Raw genomic sequence first — 20,805 nt, 5'->3', positions numbered from 1 at the left:
TTTTTTGCAAAGGTCCAAATCAGGGAAGTTCTTACTATTTTTATCGCTTCGCACGGCTATTTCATGATCCAGTTAGGAACTGTTACAACCCCAGGTCAAACTAAATTAAACCTTCATCTTGACAAAGCTACTTTCTTGCAACGATTGGCTTATTTTGCCCCTGAAGAGGGGTTCTCATGCGAGGACTGCATCCTACACTGGTATCTCCTCTCTTTCCAATTCCAATTATTTCCGGAGCAGAGTGTTCTTCTAATGCGGTATCCGACCACGTCTAAGATGATAAAACACTATGGCAGACATATCATATTGTTTTCGACTTGGTCTGTGTGTTTTGGCTGGGAGAAAGATCATCAAACCCACCTTCATAATTCACATTGGAGAGGTGTGTGTGTGTGGAGGGGGATGCTGTTGGGGGGCGGAGGGGGGGATTTAAACATGCTGGCCCATCAGGTAGGTGGAGGCTCTACATCAGCTGTCTCAAACTGCTCTACATGGTCCTGGCAGAAGATGCCAGGGGATGAAAAATTGGTACTACAGCCCGGTATCCTGTGTTTGAACCAAGTTATTCATCCACCAAATATGCAAAAATTAAGTGACAACGTCTGAACCCACGAGGATTATGTCCGTCAATCGGGATCTAAGGTGTGGACACAAGTACATCGACATTTTTATGTTATTTATTGTGTACGTTATATATACAAAAGCTACAAATAATCCACTGTGATACTGCAATACATACAAGGAATGGAAAACGTATGCCTGACTGATATTTCAATTATAAAAAAAAAAAAAAGTTTTGATAGCATAAACTCTTGGTCAAACAAATTATATAAGATATATATATATATATATATACACAAACAAAATAAAAAATACATATACATATATATGTATTTCTCTATTTTTCAATTGAGACACCTTGATAGATCGATAGACAGACAGATAGCACATTTCACTTAATGACAACTTTCGAAATGGTTATTAATGTAACATTTTCCACTTTGAAACACAGGTTAGAGTTTGTCTTTGACAGTATAAAAAGATGCACAATGCTCCTCTTGTTAACAGTTAAATGCTCTATAAAAATGTCGAGAAAAATGTAATTTGTTATTCCTAATGGAATTATTTCGGCAAGATGTAAAATCAAAATAAATAGCCAAAGCACCTACAATAATCCTTCCTTTTGCTGATAGTGTCATTGTTTTCATTGTTTTGATGATGCTTTAAAAAGAGAGATAAAGTTAAAGAGTTGAAGTTCAACTCTCACCAATTGCCACGTGTGTGGGCGCGTGTGTTATGTGAAAAGTTTTTATTTATTTATCTATTTCTTTAAAAAGACTCACACTTAAGAACTATGTGAACGTATGCAGATAACTAAATGGTGGCTGTCAGTTGTTCTAGTTGTCGCCGTTCCACTTGTGTGCCCCGTTGCTACCCCACAATCTACGGTTCAAACACTCCCTGCCACCCAGTCACTGCCTATGCTAATCTCAGCTGTTAATAAACATGGTAATGTGAGCGCGTGGGCTCTGCTCCCAGAGGGTAGAGCTGCACTGACATACGCTCCCTGAAATGAGTTATGGCACAAATAAAATGGCCCCTGAGGCGTCACAGTTGGATGGCAACTCAATGGTGTCTGTGTAAGCATGGCAAGGTGGCCATTTTGGTCGCTGGCGGCTGGCCACGACCCCAGCTGGATGAAGTCACATACATCATCATAGAGCAGAGGGATAGAAATTAGAAATCATAGTGCGGGGAGCTCGGAAACAGATACAAGTCGATGATCTCAAGACTCAAATGATCTGCGACTATCTTCATGAAGGGATTATGGTTGTAAAGGTACAATAAGCATGCTGTAGTCTTTTTGTTTTCCTTCAAGGGTTGCCTCAGCGAATCAACCTAACCCAATCTATCTAACCCAATTCTCTGTATCCTCTGTATACATCTATAGATCTTTTCTTGGGTCATCCTTTAGGCCTCTGGCCTGGCAGCTCCAACCTCAATAAGTATGCTGTAATAGAGTTATAATCTTTCTTTCACAATGTAGAAACTTTTTGGTCAGTTTGTAGAACCTTTTTAGAAACAAAGCTGACCATGGGACTCAGTTCCTAGACCCAGTTTAGTTCCTACTCTGAGGCAGGGCGTTTTTACAGTTCCATAGGAACTTATGAAACTTAGGCGCTTGGTGGAGCTCAAAAGCCATTCCCATTACCAGACGCTTCCTGCAGACTATGGGGCACAATTAAAAAAAAATGACTGTGGTCACTGTTCAGCTGTTTTCTTGCTCACGACAATATGGACAGAAGCAGCAAATCGACCAAAGAAGAGGTCCAAGGTCTTCTGGTCTGCTAAACCAAGGAGGAGTTTCCAGGACTCATAGTGGAACCAGTAGTCCATGGTTATTGGTCCAGCCTTGCAGAACATGAATGCTGTGGTAGCCTCACTCTCCACTTTGTCTGTATAGCCTTGCCTTACTTCAGAGAGTTTTGCTTTTGTGTGTGACACTTACGGTACACATCAGAGCAGTCCATACCGTTGCCCCTTACTTCCTCTCCAATTGCAAAACTAAAAGGTTCCCCCGTAAGAGGGTAGTTCTTAGAATGAAATTTGAACTGGAGAGAACAATGAAGTTCAGTCCAATTGCAAAGTGTTCCTTCATGGGCATTAGTTTTGTCTTATGACTACGGGCGCGCAGCTATACCGCTGGGATGTAATGTCTGTTCCTGAAATGAGCTTTTAGGAGGTATCGAGGGATAATTGATCTTGATGTGATCATTGATGTTTGTGGCCTTAACCTGTGGCCACATGCACCCATGCGTCTTTACAGTGGACTAACTATAACAATAAGGCACTACTTCACATTATTAATATAATTCATGGTAGTTTTGAAGTCAGATGAGCACATTCTCTAGCAATACATGTGCCCACCGGTGTATCATTGGCCACATTGATGAAGGGACTAGTCGCACAAACATTGGATGGTTATTTTTAAGGACAGATTTTGAGTTGAACCGAAAAAGAAAAGGTTGTCAGAAGCCCCCCGGTGCTTGCAGTGTGACTGATCATCCTGAGGGCTGGCATTATTGCCACTTAACTCGTGGATGTGGCACAGGTGGCAAATAAATACTCCTTGGAAAGGAGGTTAATGTATGCAATTAGATGCACATTAAGGAAGGTTGAAAAAAAATGTCAATATGAAAATCGAATTATAGTACTATTCCGCCCAAAATATCCAGGAGCATGGTCCTGTTTCTTTTCCGGTGGATAATCTTTAGTTTAGTCATGAAAGACCATTGACAGTTCCTAGATTTGCAGTTGGCTGAAAAAAGAGTGTGAGCACCTACGATACGCCGATGTGCATTTTTGCCATGCCTTTAGACCGACAATATCCGACCTGGAAACAAATCCTGTAAATATGACATATTGCACAAGCTGGCCTTTCAGCAGTTTGACTGCCGAGGGGAAATGACAGCCATAAGGCAAGCCTGTCCAAATCAAGTCATAGTGGAAATATATATGGCACCGCAGGTTATGGAAACAGCATTCAGCAACTCATTACTCATATAGGAGAATATCTAACAGACATGTGTATACAAGCATGTGCGCAGTGAAAGGGAAATGATGCCAAAGCGGCTCCTGTGACTCCAGAGCTGCCTGGCTCTGCTCATCAGTGTCACTTCTTCTGCCGACACTCCACAAGGGAGGAGGGCTGATTCACTCTGCTGCCCTTTTTGTAGACAGCCATTTTATTACCGTCTTTTCAGGGATAATGACTTCTCGCACGGATACCGGAAGAAATCAAACTGAATTCAAATCTTTGAGAAAAAAAAAAGAGGTAAAAATCACTCTGAGATATTTAAAATCTGTGAAAAGAGTCATTTATGCATTTGTTGATTTACTAAATACATTCCACTTGTTCCAAGGGATGGATTTGTGTGCTAAGTTCCCAATAAATTAGCGACTGATAAATAGAGCTGATATGTGGGAGCGGTATGTCTTAATACCGGTTGGCAGACTGATACAAAACTTAAGAACCAGATATCTGGTTGGTAGATTACTTTTCCCAAAGCATTAGAGAAAAAAACAACCAGCATGAGTGCAAACTCTAAAACGATTGGCCATAAAGTTTTGAAAGTGATTCACAGAACTTTTCAGTAGTAGCCTGTCCTTTTAAACAAGTTGACTAGTGATTGAATCAGCTATATGACTCTATGCTTGTAACTGAATATACCTATGGTCCATTTAATACAGAAACAATGGAAAAATGACATTACCAAATCAAATCTTTTTAGTTTTTCCACAAAAAGAACTTTAATCATTTCATACTTTGTAACTATTTTGATTAATGATAATCCAAGGTCATGTGAAGCTCAACATCACGCAGCGGGCTTAACTGAAGACTGTAGATTGTCTGCTGGCATGCATAAAGGTTTATGTCTTCACACCTGACCCAGTTATTGATAGACAGCTGGCCCAGATTAACCCCTTTCCTTACATTAAATACCTATATTTCGAATCCAGTGTGCAGAACAGGCATGATACATGATATTAATAACAGTATTCTTGTCAAAATCTTCTTGTTGTGGCAACTAGACTTGAATTTCTTCACTTTCAAAAAAAAAGAAATTCAAGTCCAGTTGCCACAACAAGAAGATTTCAACAAAAACTCACAATGACCTAGATGACTGAGAATTTTCACAAATAACCACTACTACTACTACTAATAATAATCATACCACCTTCTCCAGATTGATAATTTGGCTTGAAAACTTTAAAGAAAAATGCCACTGTTGTGCATATTGTATCATGAGAACTTCTGATTTGACCTGATAAAGGGACTGATTTTTGCATCTGAGCAAGCGTATACAAATAATAAACGAAAATAATTGAAAAAATAAAATCCGCAGAGCTACTCTGAGGAGTGGACTGTTCAAATGTTCAAACAGCCTAGTGTGGGTAATTCAACGCAAGGGGATTGACATTATTTATTCTGCTACTTTGGCAAAAAAAAGACGAATAAAAGGTGATCGATATCATATGACTATGAGGTAGTTATTTTTTTTGTCCTTTTTATATCGCTCAAGGCATAGTGACTGGGCAACCAGATTTCCATGTAGGAAGCCAGTCTAGCTAATTTGATTAGCAATGAATAAGATTAACAAAAATATTTTTTCTTTGTTTGACAAACTATCTCTTGCCTTTTTATATACAATAATTTCTCTCACTCCTAACCTTTTGCGTTGGAACACAGTGACCAGGCACAGTTCATAAACACCTCCCTCTTCTCTCTATATTCTACGGTTTGTGCTTTTAAACTGCTCCCTGAAATCGTGGCAAAGCTTAGAATGGTTAATACACACTGATGCTTAAATGAAGAGACACACAAAACACAGGGGAGTGTGTAATAGGGGGAGTAGACCGATGTACTGCATCTCAGAATAACAGAACAATTGCCTTGTCTCCAGCTGGCTCTGAAAGGCTGTCATAACAACTCGTCTGAGAGCAACCTGCAACTCAAACAGCACCATTAACAGCTGTATTAGGAGTACGGCTTGCTTATCAAATGAAATGAGCATGCGCTGTCTGACATATCCACTTCTGCTTTATGTGACCTTTCCTGCTTCAAACAAATTGCACATGTAGAGGCACATGCTGTTACCTTCAGCAAGTTACTCACACAGTAAAGTTAAATGCTGCCACGAACCAGACTGCAAATTAAACAATCAAAGCGAGGATACGGCGCTTGGAAATGCAGCTGTAGACGTGGCATTAGAGCATATAGTTGGTATTAGCAATGCATGAGTTAGCGGTGAGTGCCTGCATCTTTAATGTGCCCCCTAACATGACAGCTAATCACAATATATAAAACGCAATGTTCATATATGTTTTTGCAGGCCTCAAAGCAGCTTTTCCTGGTTTTACTCACAATCATCTGTCTTCCAAATAACACTTAACATCAAGCGTGGAGTGTCCTACACAATCCCTTTAAATGAATGGGACACTTGGGCATATTAACAGCCACCAAAACATAACTGGCCACCAATTTTAGCATTTTATTCAACTGTTTTATTGATGTGTAAAAGCAATCATATGCAGGTCTGATGAACAGAAATAAAATAGGCAAGTCACAATATGTTATTTTTTCATTCTTTCTTTTTTTAATTATTATTATTTAACTTCAGTTCATTTATTTATTCATCTACATTGCCTTTTTCTATTTTCTTTTTTCCTTCTATTGGTTTACGCTCTACAAAAACTGACATCCTTAGGCTGTAGGATTTTTCCAGGAGATCTTAAACTGTTAACTACAAGTGTTTGCGTAAAAGGTTTTCCACAGACATCAGCAATAGGTGATCATGGATCTGATGGCCTTAACTGTAATTTCAGAACTCCTAGAGCCGACTGATCGGTACACACAAAGTGTGTTATTGCATTGCAACGTAATGGTAATGGTAATGAAGATGTACTTGTTTAAAGCATTCATAGCACTGTTTACCATCTTATGTATTTTCTACAATGAAAATGCATTGATGTCTCTAATGTCATGTGCAGATAAAGACAATTGTTGTTAAAAAAAAAATGAAAAAATGACCTACGGTTAGTGAAGCAGCCCATAATAGAGGAAGTGCTCTGTGCCCTCGCGGCTGAAAGAACACCTATGACTCCCAAGCATTGAAATGGTGTGTAGGAGTGCAGCACAATACAGCCATGCTATATGCTGCTAACATTAGGTTCATTGACTCCTCCATTAACTGCGATGCTACAGACTGAAGATCAGTTGGTTGCTTTGAGGCAGTAGTTTGCCGAGCAAAAGAGATCACATTTCACACAGTTTCTGCCGGCGCTGTAAAAGCATCCGTGGACATCACTGGGCTGACTTTGGCCTTGAAGTCGGTGGCGGGAGGCGGGCGTTATAGGAGTGCATGCAAGTGCATACCTAAATGAAGTCGCAATTATTTTCTTCATTTGTGAAACGATTTCATTGAGCGAAGCAATTTCTTGAAGAGTCTCCCCTGTTCTCAGACTGATAGTTTTGAAGAATTAGCAAAGCTTTTTTTTCAATGACAGCTTGAGGAGGTATCAATAAAGAAACACAGTTCACTTTGTAATGCAAGGGAAAGTGACTCATATTTGTTTATGTAAAATTTTAAAGGTTTTGAAAATGCCACAGCCATAGCCTGCATTTGCAAAATACTGAGGACTACTTTTTCAACAAACACTTGATACTTCTGCAATGAGTCACAGGAAACTTGAAAATTGTGATGGTCATTAATCGAACCAATAAACCTTATCCTGTTGGTATACAAATGAGGCTTTCGGGGCAAAATCACTTATTTCCTGTTATTAACTTCTGCATATGGTGACTTTTTGCAATTTTTGTAATACCTAACCTTGTGCTCAGTCTGACTCGGGTTGAAGTCATGCCTCACAAATACTTCACCCATACACGAAAAGGAACCATCAAGCAAATTAATTTAATTTACAGCCAAACTTATCTGATAACCATACAAAAGTGATCTTACCTCCTTGCCGAGGTCCTCCCTGATGACCTGCCTGATCTCCTCCATGCTGCTCTGAGGAGCTCGGCTGTGGAGCACCTTCAGCGTAGACGTGTACTCCTCCGGGAGGAGGTAGTCCAAAGCACCCAAGTGCTGTCCTACCTTGATGAAGGTACCCCGATTGGCACAGCACAAGTCTCGAAGGCGCTCTGCTGAACGCCGATGCACCTATAAGTAGACATAAATGAAAAAATGCGGTGAAAAACTTCATCAAATGGACGCATAAAAAAAAAAAAAAAAAAAACGTTGCTTATTAGCTTACGAAATTTTATATCTATATAGCTTTACTCCCACTGCAATTCATGAGCTAAGTCATCAAGTTATTCCTTCTTTTTTGACAGATATAACTGCCTTCTGTCATTTATACATATCTGCGTAAGGCAGCGACAACACAGTTTGGATGTGTGTACAAAGAGTTTGTGTCTATCAATATGAATAGATGGCTATTTGAAGAATATATGTTTTTTTTTAGCCAAAGATTCCAAGATGATCCTTTAGGCTCACATAGTAAACATGACTGCGCTTCTAAACCCTAGCTTCTAAAAACCGATCATTATACATATATATTACATGAAGCACAGGTTAGAATTGTGGCTTATGTTTCTTTTTATTTTAAAAGAAATACAGGCATGAAAATGGGTACGAGTGTTACCAGAGCACTTAGCACAGTTTATTTTAAGTCGTGAGTGATATTTTTCCTGACTTTACTCACTCCCTGTGTTAAACAGCATGCTTAGCCCTGTTTTTAGCCTTCCAGGACTAGCTCCAGTGAGCACTCTAAACCTTTTTTTTTTTTCACGAATCTCTAATGATTCCCAAAGCAGATGTCTTCTGTTTGATCCAGAGTCCAACCGGGAGAACAGAGAAATGACGACAAAGCTTTTTTCGATCAGCAGCCCCTGAGGCTCTGAAGCAAACTTCCCCAGGACAAAGTCACTGTCAACTTGCTCTGACCAGAATATGCTAATTTTTACCTGAATCCTCATTTTATTTATTATATTTTTTTTGTTCTTTTTTTCTATCCCCTTATATGCTTTTTTTTTATTGTATATGTTTTGTTATTGTAAATGAACATTAGTGTTATCTTTCCTTTATGTATGCACTGTAAATTAAAAGCTGTTGCAAAATTTAAATTTGAGGTCCATTCACAAAATATGCAATTTTTGTTAAACTTTTGGTGTAACAGATAGCTATCTAGTTAGCTAGTTATCTAATATGCTAATATGTAACTGCAATATATAAGACCTATATATATATATCATTATTTCAGTATGAATTATTTTGAGACTACACACATATATACATATATATATATATATATATATATATATATATATATATATATATATATACACACACACACACACACACACTGTATATTATTAACAGAGCCATCTATTCATTTAGACAGCCACAAATGCTTTATACACACACCCAAACTGTATCGCCGCTATCTGACGCAGCACAGCAAGATAATGGCCATTTGATCATGGTTTAGCGTGCCAAGAATTGTCCTGAACTGAATGCCAGGAAAACTTGTCAATTTCCCCATCATGAGACTAAAAATAAAAATAAAAGATTACGTTATCTTATCACCCACGACACTCTTCAGGACAAATCACCTCAGAGGACAACAAGAGTGACTCGGAATGAAGTCAAGGTGTTTGAATAACTGAGCTATCGATTCAATTAAACAGAGTAGGACCTTAAGACCTTAAGTGGAAGACAACCTCATCCCTTAGAAAAAAGTTCAGCTTCTTCTCTAATTTGTAGAAATAGGATGCAGAGATGACTGCAGAACCCTGAAACCCATCCGGAAGAGCTGCGTCCAGTTCAGAACATCTACTAGTTGGCCAGGAAGACATCAAAATGAGTGCAGAATTACGAATGTCTATGGAGGGAGAATAGAGGTTATGGTCAATGCTGGACACACTTATTTTCCAGCCCTACAACTGCAATGGCATCTCACGTCAGTATACATGGATGTTCAGGATCACGGGAGCAGAGAGTAGCGGTGAGCAAGTCAGCCGCACCGAACGTCAACATGTATGAGGGCGCCTGCAGGGCCAGGCAGAGGTGGTGACATTTGTCTCACTTCATCTTGCATGTATATACAATGAAAACAGTCCCTGCACCTTATAGACAATATGCAAATGGTTTCCTCTCTCAGCAACGAGGCAAAGGGCTACTGGTTCAGCGATTTTATTGATAATAAACTCAATCAGACCTTGAATTATGTAGGTTCATTTCAAAAAAAACAAATAACAGCCATTCGACCTACTTAATAGTTCAACTTTGTATGGATTTTAGACAAAGCCATTGAAGTCGCTAAAAATTAGTAGGTATTTTTTGGAGAGATAACAAGCTAGAAAATACTAATTTGAATAGATTATAAGTTAGTCTTCATTTATTGTTGCAATTATTATTGTTATTTGTATGATTGTTATTATTGGCATTATTATGGACAGTAGTAGTCTTTTACTTCTTAAATTTGATTTATGTTTTCACAGAATGTCACACCTCAAATGCATTTTATATTTATCTGTACAGTGTCCTTGAGTGTCAAGAAAGGTGACTTCAAATAAAATGCATTATTATTAGTATGGTATTATTATTATTATTACATAATTAATTTATTCATGTTTTAATGCTATACATTCATGTTCTTAATCACAAAAAAGTAGCTATTTTTTATTTCAAATAAGATGACAAAGACACTGTTGTTTAACTAAGCACAAGTTCAATGTACATATACAAAATAAGGAAATCAAATAAAAAGCTCTGTATTTTATTCTTGCTAATGCTAAACCAAACACATACCCCATCAACATTGCGTGCGTGCGTGTGTGTGTGTGTGTGTGTTCATTCACAGTCAATGTCCCTGCCCCGTCTGTCCCTTTTGAACCAGCTGGAAGTGATAATACTTATGGAGTGCTCCTCTCCTGAGACCAGTGCAAATAAAAAGCCATGAAATTAGCTCCTCTTAACCTTTGTAACCCGGCACTGCACACAACAGGAACGCACCCCCCACCCCCCATCCCCAAACACACACACACACACAGACACGGGGGAGTACTCCCACGGGCAATTTGACATGAGTATCGTCTGGGCAATGATGACAAAGAGATGACAGGAACAAGTTGCCTAAGATTCCCAGATGATCCTTTAGGCTCACGTAGTAAACATGACTGCACATATTTACGATTAAAAACTTTCGATTCTAAAAACTGATCACTATACATGTCTATTACATGAGGCACAGATTAAAATTGTTTTTTATGTTTCTTTTTATTTTAAAAGAAATACAGGTTTGAAAACGTGGATGGGTGATTTTAACTGAATCCTCAATTTTTTTTGTTTTTGTTCTTTTTTCCCACCCTCTTATATCCATTATTTTAACTAGTAATCACTGTATTGCGTGTGATCATTAATATTGTCTTTCCTCAACATGTGCCTTTATATATGCTCTATGAATTAAAGCTCTTGCAAAAGTTAAATTGTTATTTGACGTCCATCTACAAAATGTGCAATTTTTGCAAATGTTTTTGGGGTTGATGCTAAAATTGTGTCAGGGGAATTAAAAAAATACATTTTCTTCATTTTATATACTTCTACCATCAGTAAAAGCATCATTGTCAAAAATTTTCCCAACTTTTATATCTTCTTCTTCTTCTTCTTCTTCTTTCGGCTTTTCCCGTCAGGGGTCGCCACAGCGAGTCAACTTTCTCCATCTAACCCTATTCTCTGTATCTTCCTCTCTCACACCAGCTACCTTCATATCCTCTCTCACGACGTCCATAAATCTTCTCTTTGGTCTTCCTCGAGACCTCCTGCCTGGCAGCTCCAATTCCAGCATCCGTCTACCAATATATTCACTATCTCTTCTCTGTACATGACCGAACCATCTCAGTCTGGCTTCTCTGACCTTCTCTCCAAAACATCGAACATGTGCCGTCCCTCTGATAGACTCATTCCTGATCCTATCCATCCTGGTCACTCCCAAAGAGAACCTCAACATCTTCATCTCTGCAACTTTTATATAATCATCTGAATTAAATTATCTCTTACAAGTGAAATATTGCAAAGGGGAAGACACTTAAAGCAGTCTGACAGGATGAATAGGTTGCTTATGCGACAATATGACTGGATCTATCAATCATAAAATTGGCAAAATAATAAGTTTGGGGGGCAGGCGACTCTCATACTGCTTTTATTTGCACGAGATGCTATGCTGCTTAAATGGAGAGACAGCGTCCCTCCCTCACACACTTATTGGATTAGGATTATTCTGCTCTGTCTGAGTCAGTTATTCCATTCATGCAAATTCCAAGGGATGGGGGATGTCCTCGCTCTCCTCATTTTTTTTTTTAGAAACCCTAGATTGATGCATCTTATTGTGTGTGTTTCATTGTTATATAGTGTTTATTATTATTATTGTTATTGCGATTATTTTTCGGATATTTTTCCGGAGCCCATCCCACCTGAAGAAAACTCCACATGGTGGTTGTTATTGGAGGGAAAAAAAAACTTACAGCACACCACATAAATATTTTTCACAATTTTTATATATTGGATTTCATACTTGCATTACACACAAAACTCATGAAAAGATTTACTTTTGATTGCTGATTGCTTGCTGAATAATTATCTACTCCCCATTTATTAATATATTTTTTCTGGTTGTGAAATTAGTAATGATATATATGTACAATCATTACAATAAATACGCTTTCTCAACACCCTTGTAATGTCAGGTAAAACACATGCACGCTGTTTTATCTTTGATTGTATTACAGGCATATAATTGCAATAATGGTCTATTTTTAGAAATGTCAGTAAAGTGATGACTGTACTTAACATGGCAAGTGGCACTATGCCACTTTGCATAGTTTAGTGAAATGAATTATCACTACCCTTATTATAGAATTATTACACTGTTATGCACATAGTTGAATTCAACCCTGGGCGTACGAAGCAGGGTACACTATAAACAAACTGGATTCCGTTTAGAGACGATTCCTAAAGACACCGTTTTGATTTATGTTGTTGTATGTCTTCTTTCTGAGGGCAGGCATCCAGAAACTGGATTAAGTCTTTTGAAAACGTCCTCATTTAACCACTCATTTGCCTTTCCCTTCTCCTTCATGCTCCTTCTCTACTATGTGTCCTTTTCTGTGCTCACCGGTGTCTGGGCTTAATCTCCTCCCTTTACCTCACACCTAAGATTTCCTATCAAGGTACTTTCTCTTTCCCCCGGCCAAAATGCATGGTGTCGGGCCCTGTGTTTCAACACAGTGCATTTCTAATTACCAAAATTGTAAAAAAAAGGGAAACCAAAATAAGTCAGACTTTCCTAATGTTGCTCATGTCACTTGACTCAGTTAATACTTGATTAACTCAGTTAATGAATGTGATCATCAACAGCCCTCCAAAAATGAAAAAAAAAAAAAAAAAAAATACATCACACTCAGTCACATGCATCTGATGTCTCTGACTATTATTAGTCCACTTGCCCAAAGCATAGCTGATGGCACGGATGACGCATGCAGAAACGCTGAGGTAAAAGAATATCACATTTTTGCACAAATTGAACAAAATTGTGAGTGGACACAATGAGCTACCATTCAAAAACTAAAAACTTTAAAATGAATAACTTTGAAAAAATATTTACACAGTACTGACTGTTATATTCTCCAGTCCAATTTTTTTTTAACGTGGCATTGCTCGTCACTTCTGCATTTGGGTGCTGAATGTGTTCAGCTTTGGCTTTACCCACTGTACACAGCCCTCTTTACGCAGCTGTCTAAAGACCACCAGGATCCAGCCAAAATAGGTGAGAGAGATGACAAAACATTTAGCTATACCAGCAGACTGAGTATCAGCCAAAAAAAATAAAAAATAAATAAAAATTAATAAAAAAAATAAATTAACTGTAAAAAAATTAAAAATCATAATAACAAAAATACACAAAGAATCTGTCACTGGATTGTCTAAAAGGTGGACCGTGTATTATCTCTGATAACAAACTGAAGTTTTCACCTTTTCTATAAGAAGTACTATATTTCAAAAAAAAGATTTAAGATGGGTTGAGGCACAGGTTTTAATAGGTTTTAATTCAAAATGCAGCTAGCACATACTAGTATTAAAAGCGTTCTTCGTGATTCCTATTAATTGCAATTTGATTCATATATCAAGAATTGAAATTCTTATTTCAGCATAATTTCTGTTTGCAATCTAAAAGCCATTGGCTGTGTTGGTCACTATAAAGATCTGCCACCGCCTTGTCAACGAAGACTCAGATCCATTATCATCGCTCTCTACCGGTAATCAGTATGCTTTGTCCTACGGAGGCAGGCTCGCAGCTTGAGAATGACATTGCCATGGCAATGTTGCATACTGACAGCCTAAGAAAAATGCTGCCCAGCGATTGGCTGGGGCTGGCCGCCGCCCACCAACTCTGCACATGTGCCGTCCAATGGACCGGCACGTTAGTGAATTAGACACGTGTTAATTTCTGGTACAACACCAGGGACACTGGAGCCTGACGCAGAACGCCTTTGGGGTATATCTGCACTCGTTCTCTACACACAGTGGGAAAGGACATTAAATAAAAAGCTGGAGGGGTGTGTGTGTATGTGTGTGTGTGTGTGTGTTAGTGTGTAGGAGCACGCTGTGTAATGTATAAAAAGGTGAGTTGGAAAGCGTAAGAGGGTAAGACCGCAGAAAAAAGGATGGATAAAGCAGAAGGGAGGTGAAATAAAAATGGGATTTAAGAGGTATAGATGTGTGTGCGGAGGCGGGAGGGATTCATGCAGGAACGGTGAAGCAGGTGACAATAGAGGAGTGAAAAGTTGTGCTATGTTACATAAGGTTATGTTGTTAAACTTGTTTTTATAGATGCATATATTTCTGCGTGAAAAAATTGAAAAACCATGACATCATTTCCTTCTGCATTTTTTTCCACATTTCTTTACATTAGAAAAGAAGTTTTAAATTGTAACATCACTGATCAAGCTATTGCATTTATGAAAAAAATAAAAATGAATAATATATATATATATATATATATATATATATATATATATGTAGTAGTTTTGCCTGTTTGTCCTTCATCTTTTGTGAAGAAGAAACAGAGAATTTAAAAACCTACTATTAAATGTTTAGCAAAAACATCTTTCTATCTATCAATATATATATATATATAGATAGATAGATAGATAGATAGATAGATAGATAGATAGATACCCTTCCACTGTACACTGTAATCAGTATGCCATTAACAAATAAAAGTAAAGAAAAAAGAAAAAAAAATCTTTTTGTTTTTTTTAAGAAAAAAAATGTATGTAAAATACTTAAATCCACGCATGCATATTTTAACATCATTTTTTTTTCTTTAATGGCATACTGATCATTATGGTGTCACAGTTGAAGACTGTAATACAAGTTGCTGTTTTTTTTTGGTTTTTTGTCTTCTGTTAAAGACCAAAGTCTGTTTTTTTTCACCTGGTGCTGGTCAATAGACTGACTTCCATTGTGATTATACACAGATGGCGACCTGTATAAAAGTAATCACCACTCCTAAGCCTTTGCACCTACTGATGACTTGCAAGTGTGGCAGGAAATGTTAAGATTATAAACCCAAAAGACTAGTCATTATGTTTATATTAAACACGACATGAATACTCACCGCAGCGGCACACAAACAGGTTGAGTGAGTTCAGTCTGTTCAAACAATATGTTCTTTCTATGGGACAATAAGCTTGACTGTTTTCTTTTAAACATTAATCAAAATGTCTGCTGACAAATCTGCATATTGTGTGAAAGAGTGGAACTTTCATGAAATATAAACACGCAGAGATTATTAACAACTTCCAACGATTCAAATTTTTGTTTCACGATTTGTTTGTTTCGCACTTTGCTGTTCTTTCTCTGTATTTCACTCCATTTGCGTTCCTTTCTTTCCTTGTACAACAGAAACTACAACATCTTTAACCTAACCACATGAAGATACCGCACACACCACAATAACGTCCTGCAAGATTATCGTAATTACAGGGTAGATGAGTGAACCATCGCGACAAGTTTGTTATAATAGAAATTATAGTTGGGGTCTGATATCAAAGTCAGCAAGCAATCCTGAAACTCATTATCAAGGCTTAACGCTTAATATTAAAGGGCATTGCTTCACACGTTTAATTGTTTTCATTCCTATGTTATAACCATGTCAAAGACAGCCCCTCCAGCTCCACAAGGTATCAACATTTGATATTCAATTGTTCAGTGCAGAAGACATTAGTCAGGTTTTTGTGATTTTTTTTTTATGCAGTTTGCTGTCTGTTTTTTGGGCCATATCCTTCTACGCTTGAGGTTTATTTGGCGCCTAGCTCACTCGCAGCAAACCTCGATGAAGGATCTCGCCAGTTTGGCTGCTGTTTATCCGTTCTTGAGCTGCACTGATAGAGCTGTGATGGTGTCACCTCCATATTCAGGAGTAATCCTTAATGAAATGGTCCAATTTGGATTCACCGAAACCTTCTGATAGCGCCTGGATTTGATGTTCGCTTTTCGCTAAGAGAGACGACAGATTTTGTTGACTTTGGGAAGGGATAACAGTGTGACTGAAGCTGATGCCCCCGCCTCTCGAGGATTGCTAAGATTAAGTTTGGAAGGCAGAATATGTCACAAAGATTAATCTTCTTACAGGGTATTTTGAAGTACTGTTGACTGAAAGAGCGAGCGAGATTGCGGCCTTTGTCGTTTGTAATGGTTCGGACACAAATTCTATACTTTTAGAGTCAAAAGTAAAGATTTGGCTTTGATGATGTCGCAAAGCGTTTATAGCAGAAAAGATGCTAAAGAAACAGACACTATTCTGGAAAAAAGGTGACTTCGTAGAGGCCAAAGGGAAGCGTCCTCTTTTTTTGGCTCATCTTACAACATCACATAAACTGCAACAATTACAGACCAATAATTTTTATTGGCTCTAAAACTGAATATCATAATATTTCACAACAAAGACATCTTTAACATCTCTTTAAAAAAGATGCCCTCGAATGTTGCAACGACTATATTCTATTTATTGTCACGGGGTGACTAAAGATGCCAGAAAATATTGACATGTGAGTATTTCTTATGAAAGGATTCAACATCTTCCTGCCGCATCTCAGGGCGCTTACACTCTCGAAGCGAAGCCTCTTTGAACAGATAGATTCACCTTTCTTAGATTGTTGCTTTCAGATTCCACAGTCTGGACATTAAGACTGACCAAAAACCAACACATTCTGATTCTGGTTGACTCATGTCACCCCATTGAATACAAACTAGGGGTTATCAGAACTCTACACCATTGAGCCAAGAACATCTCATCAACCACCGAAGGCAGAAAAACTGAGGTCCAACATACTCAGAAATCCCTAAAATCTTGTGTCTATCCTAATTGGGCCCTTGCTGAAACCTGAAATCTGAAACCACCAGACCCAAGAGCACAGAATAGGAGGAGGACAGTAACAAGCGTAAGGACATGGTCATTCTGTATGTTGTTGGCATTTTGGAAAAACTCAGAAGGGTTTTTAATAAGCATCGAATACCAGTACACTGCAAACCAAAACACTCTGAGACAAAGGCCGGTGCACTCCAAGGACAAAACAACCAGGCACAAGATTGAAAATGTGGTGTAAGCTGTCACCTGCACTGAAGATTGTGAAGATGTCTACGCTGGATAGACAAAACAACCTCTGCACAAACAGATGACCTAACACAGGACAGCCACCACTTCAGAGCAGGGCTACTTAGTCCATCTATACCTGAAGGACAAGAGCAACTCCTTTGAAGACAACAATGTCCTCATTCTGGCAAGAGAAAACGGATGGTTCAAGAGAGGAGTCAAAGAAGCCATTTTGGTCAAAGCGGAAAAACCACTGAACAGAGGAAGCCTTAGGCACAACCTTTCGCCTATGTACAATGCAGTATTGGGATCCAGCACAAGACAGATTAGCTTACACAGAGCCGGACCTATCTGCACCCTCCAAAGCACCTGGAAAGATTGAACACAAGAACCAGAGCCCAGCTACTACCAACTGAGCCTCAGTCCATGTGATCCAACAGGTTTCTCTCCATTGTGCACATTCTGAGAATTTTGGCTACACCTTTTGAAATTTTAATCCAGGTATATCCCCAGAAGGTGTACCTTTGTTGCCACACAATAACCCCCTCTCATTGCAAAATTTCACTGTGCCTGCACAGTGAAAATCTTGATTCTTCATTCGGCCACATTTCTACACAACAACTCCCCTTTTGATTAACAATTCATAATTTCTTGGACCGGCCCCCAATCCTGGTGCTTATATTTGAAAACTCCCTGCAGTCCATTAGAACTGGAGAAGCCTCAAGAAAATCAAGTCTTGTTTCTATGATAAGAACATTTGGACAAGAATTCATTCAGTCATGATCTATACTGGAGTCTAACCCAGCAGCCATTGGGCAAGAGGCATGGTTGATCCAGTGCCAGTCACTAGTCTATCTTCCTCTTCTTCTTCTCCTTTCGGCTTCAGGGGTTGCCCGAGTGAATCAACTTTCGAGCCCTATTCTCCGTATCCTCCTTTCTCACACTAACTACATTCATATCCTCTCTCATGATGTCCATATATCTTCTCTTTGGTCTTCCTCGAGACCTCCTGCCTGGCAGCTCCAATTCCAGCATCTGTCTACCAATATATTCACTATCCCTCCTCTGTACATGACTGAACCATCTCAGCCTGGCTTCTCTGACCTTCTCTTCAAAACATCTAACATGTGCTGTTCCTCTGATAGACTCATTCCTGATCCTATCCATCCTGTTCACTCCAAAAGAGAACCTCAACATCTTCATGTGGTCTCACCAATGTCTTGTACACCTTTCCTTTCTTTCTCGCCAATACTCTTCTATCACATAGTACCCCTGACACTTTTCTCCACCCATTTCAACCTGCTTGAACCCGTCTCTTCACCTCTTTCCAACACCCTCCGTTGCTCTGGACTGATGACCCCAAGTACTTGAAATCTTCCAACTTCCTGATCTCCACTACCTGTAGCCTCCCCGTTCCACCTGAGTTCTCTCACCAGTCTATCACAGGGCCTCATAAAGAGACATAAAACCTTTCACGCGCTCATTCATACATCTTGGCAATTTAGGGTGTCAAATCGACGATGGGAGGAAACCAGAGAAACCAGATGGAACCCACGCAGACACGGGGAGAACATGCAAACCAAGGACCTTCTTGCTAAGAGGCAGGAGAGCTAGCGACTGCACCGCCCTTACCTTATTCAAAATTATCTTTTGATTCCTCAGTTTCCCCAGTTATGAGTCACAACAGTCCATCATACCAGAGTTTCAAAACAAGCACAAAAACTGACAGGCGTGAGTCCCAGTAGTCTCAGACAGTTGAAGAACAAGAAAAAACTAACTGAATGAATAAAAATTACAAAATCCTGGTCTTTGTTTCCACATTATTAATCAGCCAGATATGAAACCCCTCACCTTGACCTGAACCCAATTTATTTACCGACCAAATCTCAGAATTCCTTACGTTTCATAACGTATTAACTTGTTTATGAGCGTGAACCAACTGACTTGCACAAAGTACAAAAAGGTTGTCAAAAACAGATATTATTAACAGAGCCAAACTATTATCTACCGGAAAAAAAAAAAAAAACAAGTCGACAAAGATGCATTGCAGCAGAAGCTTTCAAGAGCACTCAGGATTATTATGGAATGGAGGAGTTTATCAGTCCTTGACCCCATGTACAAGAAACCTGGTCTGACGGCGTCTTCACTGAGTGCTTGACAAGAAAAAAAAAAAAGTTTCAAACTGTCTCTCTGTTTTCATGGTGGATACGCAGGCAAAGATAACCAGTGCACACAGCCACTTCATCCATTTTCACGAAGATGTAAATCTAAAATTTAAAGGTGCCAATTCCGCGGGTGAGGAGGCGGTAGTATAGTCAGAGCAACAGCGGATGATTACAAAAGAAGAAACAACAATACAAGGAGACAAGGAATGTCAAGAAGGATTATTAGAAATAACACAGAAACAAAAGCAAGTGTCGAGAAAGACATGAGACAACAGGGCTCCAAGGTTAAACAAAATCAAAAAGGACCTGGTTGTAATAAGGGTTTAACAAGGCAACAATATGAATACTTTACTGTCACAGAGAAAGCTTATTATAGGTTTTAAATCATACATATTTGTTTATCATGTTTGGGCCCTTTATCAGATTTATGTCACTTTCTGCTCTGAGGGATAAGAATTTGATCAACTTATTTGGATAACTGATATTGTCAAAGAATTGTATTTTTTTTTTTCATTTGGTGGCTGAATCACCTTGATCATAAAATAAAAAATAAAGCTTTATTAAATAGTATTATCTAATATATTCATTTTGTCATCATGCTAAGGGAACATGAAAAACATATTTAAGAGGACTAGATTCCAGATTGCTACACAAGCCTTTTGTTACTTATTGCACAACATCCAAATGTGACCTTGATTGCAACCCGAAGTAAAGATATAATTTTAATGATGCATGATAATTTTAATTAATATACAAGCCATTTTTTGCATCACTAACGAAGACAAAATCCTTTATGACATGCATTTGTGCTGTATTGATTTCAAGAGGCGATGCGCACAATAAAAAACAAACAAATAAATCAAAAAATAATATGCAATATTGTCTTCCAGAACAACTAATAGACTAAAATAAATACATAAATGAATATTTATAAAAGAAAAAAATGTTGTCTGGTTAAAACCTTGCCTGAGTTAGTTTTATATTGTCATTCCATATCCGTTTGACAGACAAATCACAGATATACCATTTGGTACTAATTATCGATGACAAATATGTTTATTTCATAATACATTTCAACAGTTTATTCCAATGCACCAGCGTAGGTTTATTATTACATCACGAAGTCCAATGTTATTACATACTGTAATGCACTGTGACTACAGTGATAAAGTGAGAACGTTTAGTAAGCAATTAGATCATGTAGGTGACATTACTTAATGGAGCAATATCCTTAGCATTTATCAGAAAAAACTTTGGCACTAAATGTATTCTTATGTAATGCATTGTTAAGGACCACCATATGAACACTATGAGACGTATTAATATATAGTCCAAACACTTACTATTACACAGTAAGAGATAGATAATTAGGACTTATTGTGTAGTGGAAGTCAAAGGTGAGTACACTGTGTGCAGC

General features: G+C 38.3%; 1 protein-coding gene across 2 annotated transcripts in view; it reads right to left on the bottom strand.

Moving 5' to 3' along the window:
• The window catches only part of adck1 (aarF domain containing kinase 1), a 98,401-nt gene that overhangs the window by 50,515 nt on the left and 27,081 nt on the right, over positions 1-20,805 (bottom strand). For both annotated transcript variants that reach the window (XM_086160541.1, XM_086160542.1), the window contains exon 4: positions 7,524-7,727. In XM_086160541.1, coding sequence (XP_086016667.1) covers positions 7,524-7,727 — 204 coding nt within the window. The remainder of the gene's footprint in view (positions 1-7,523; positions 7,728-20,805) is intronic.

The sequence above is a fragment of the Fistularia commersonii genome, chromosome 15 (genome assembly GCF_037954325.1).
Source record: "Fistularia commersonii isolate RoL2024-O1a breed Wild chromosome 15, RoL_Fcom_v1.0, whole genome shotgun sequence".
NCBI lineage: Eukaryota > Metazoa > Chordata > Actinopteri > Syngnathiformes > Fistulariidae > Fistularia > Fistularia commersonii.
This window is presented reverse-complemented; position numbering and strand designations above follow the sequence as displayed.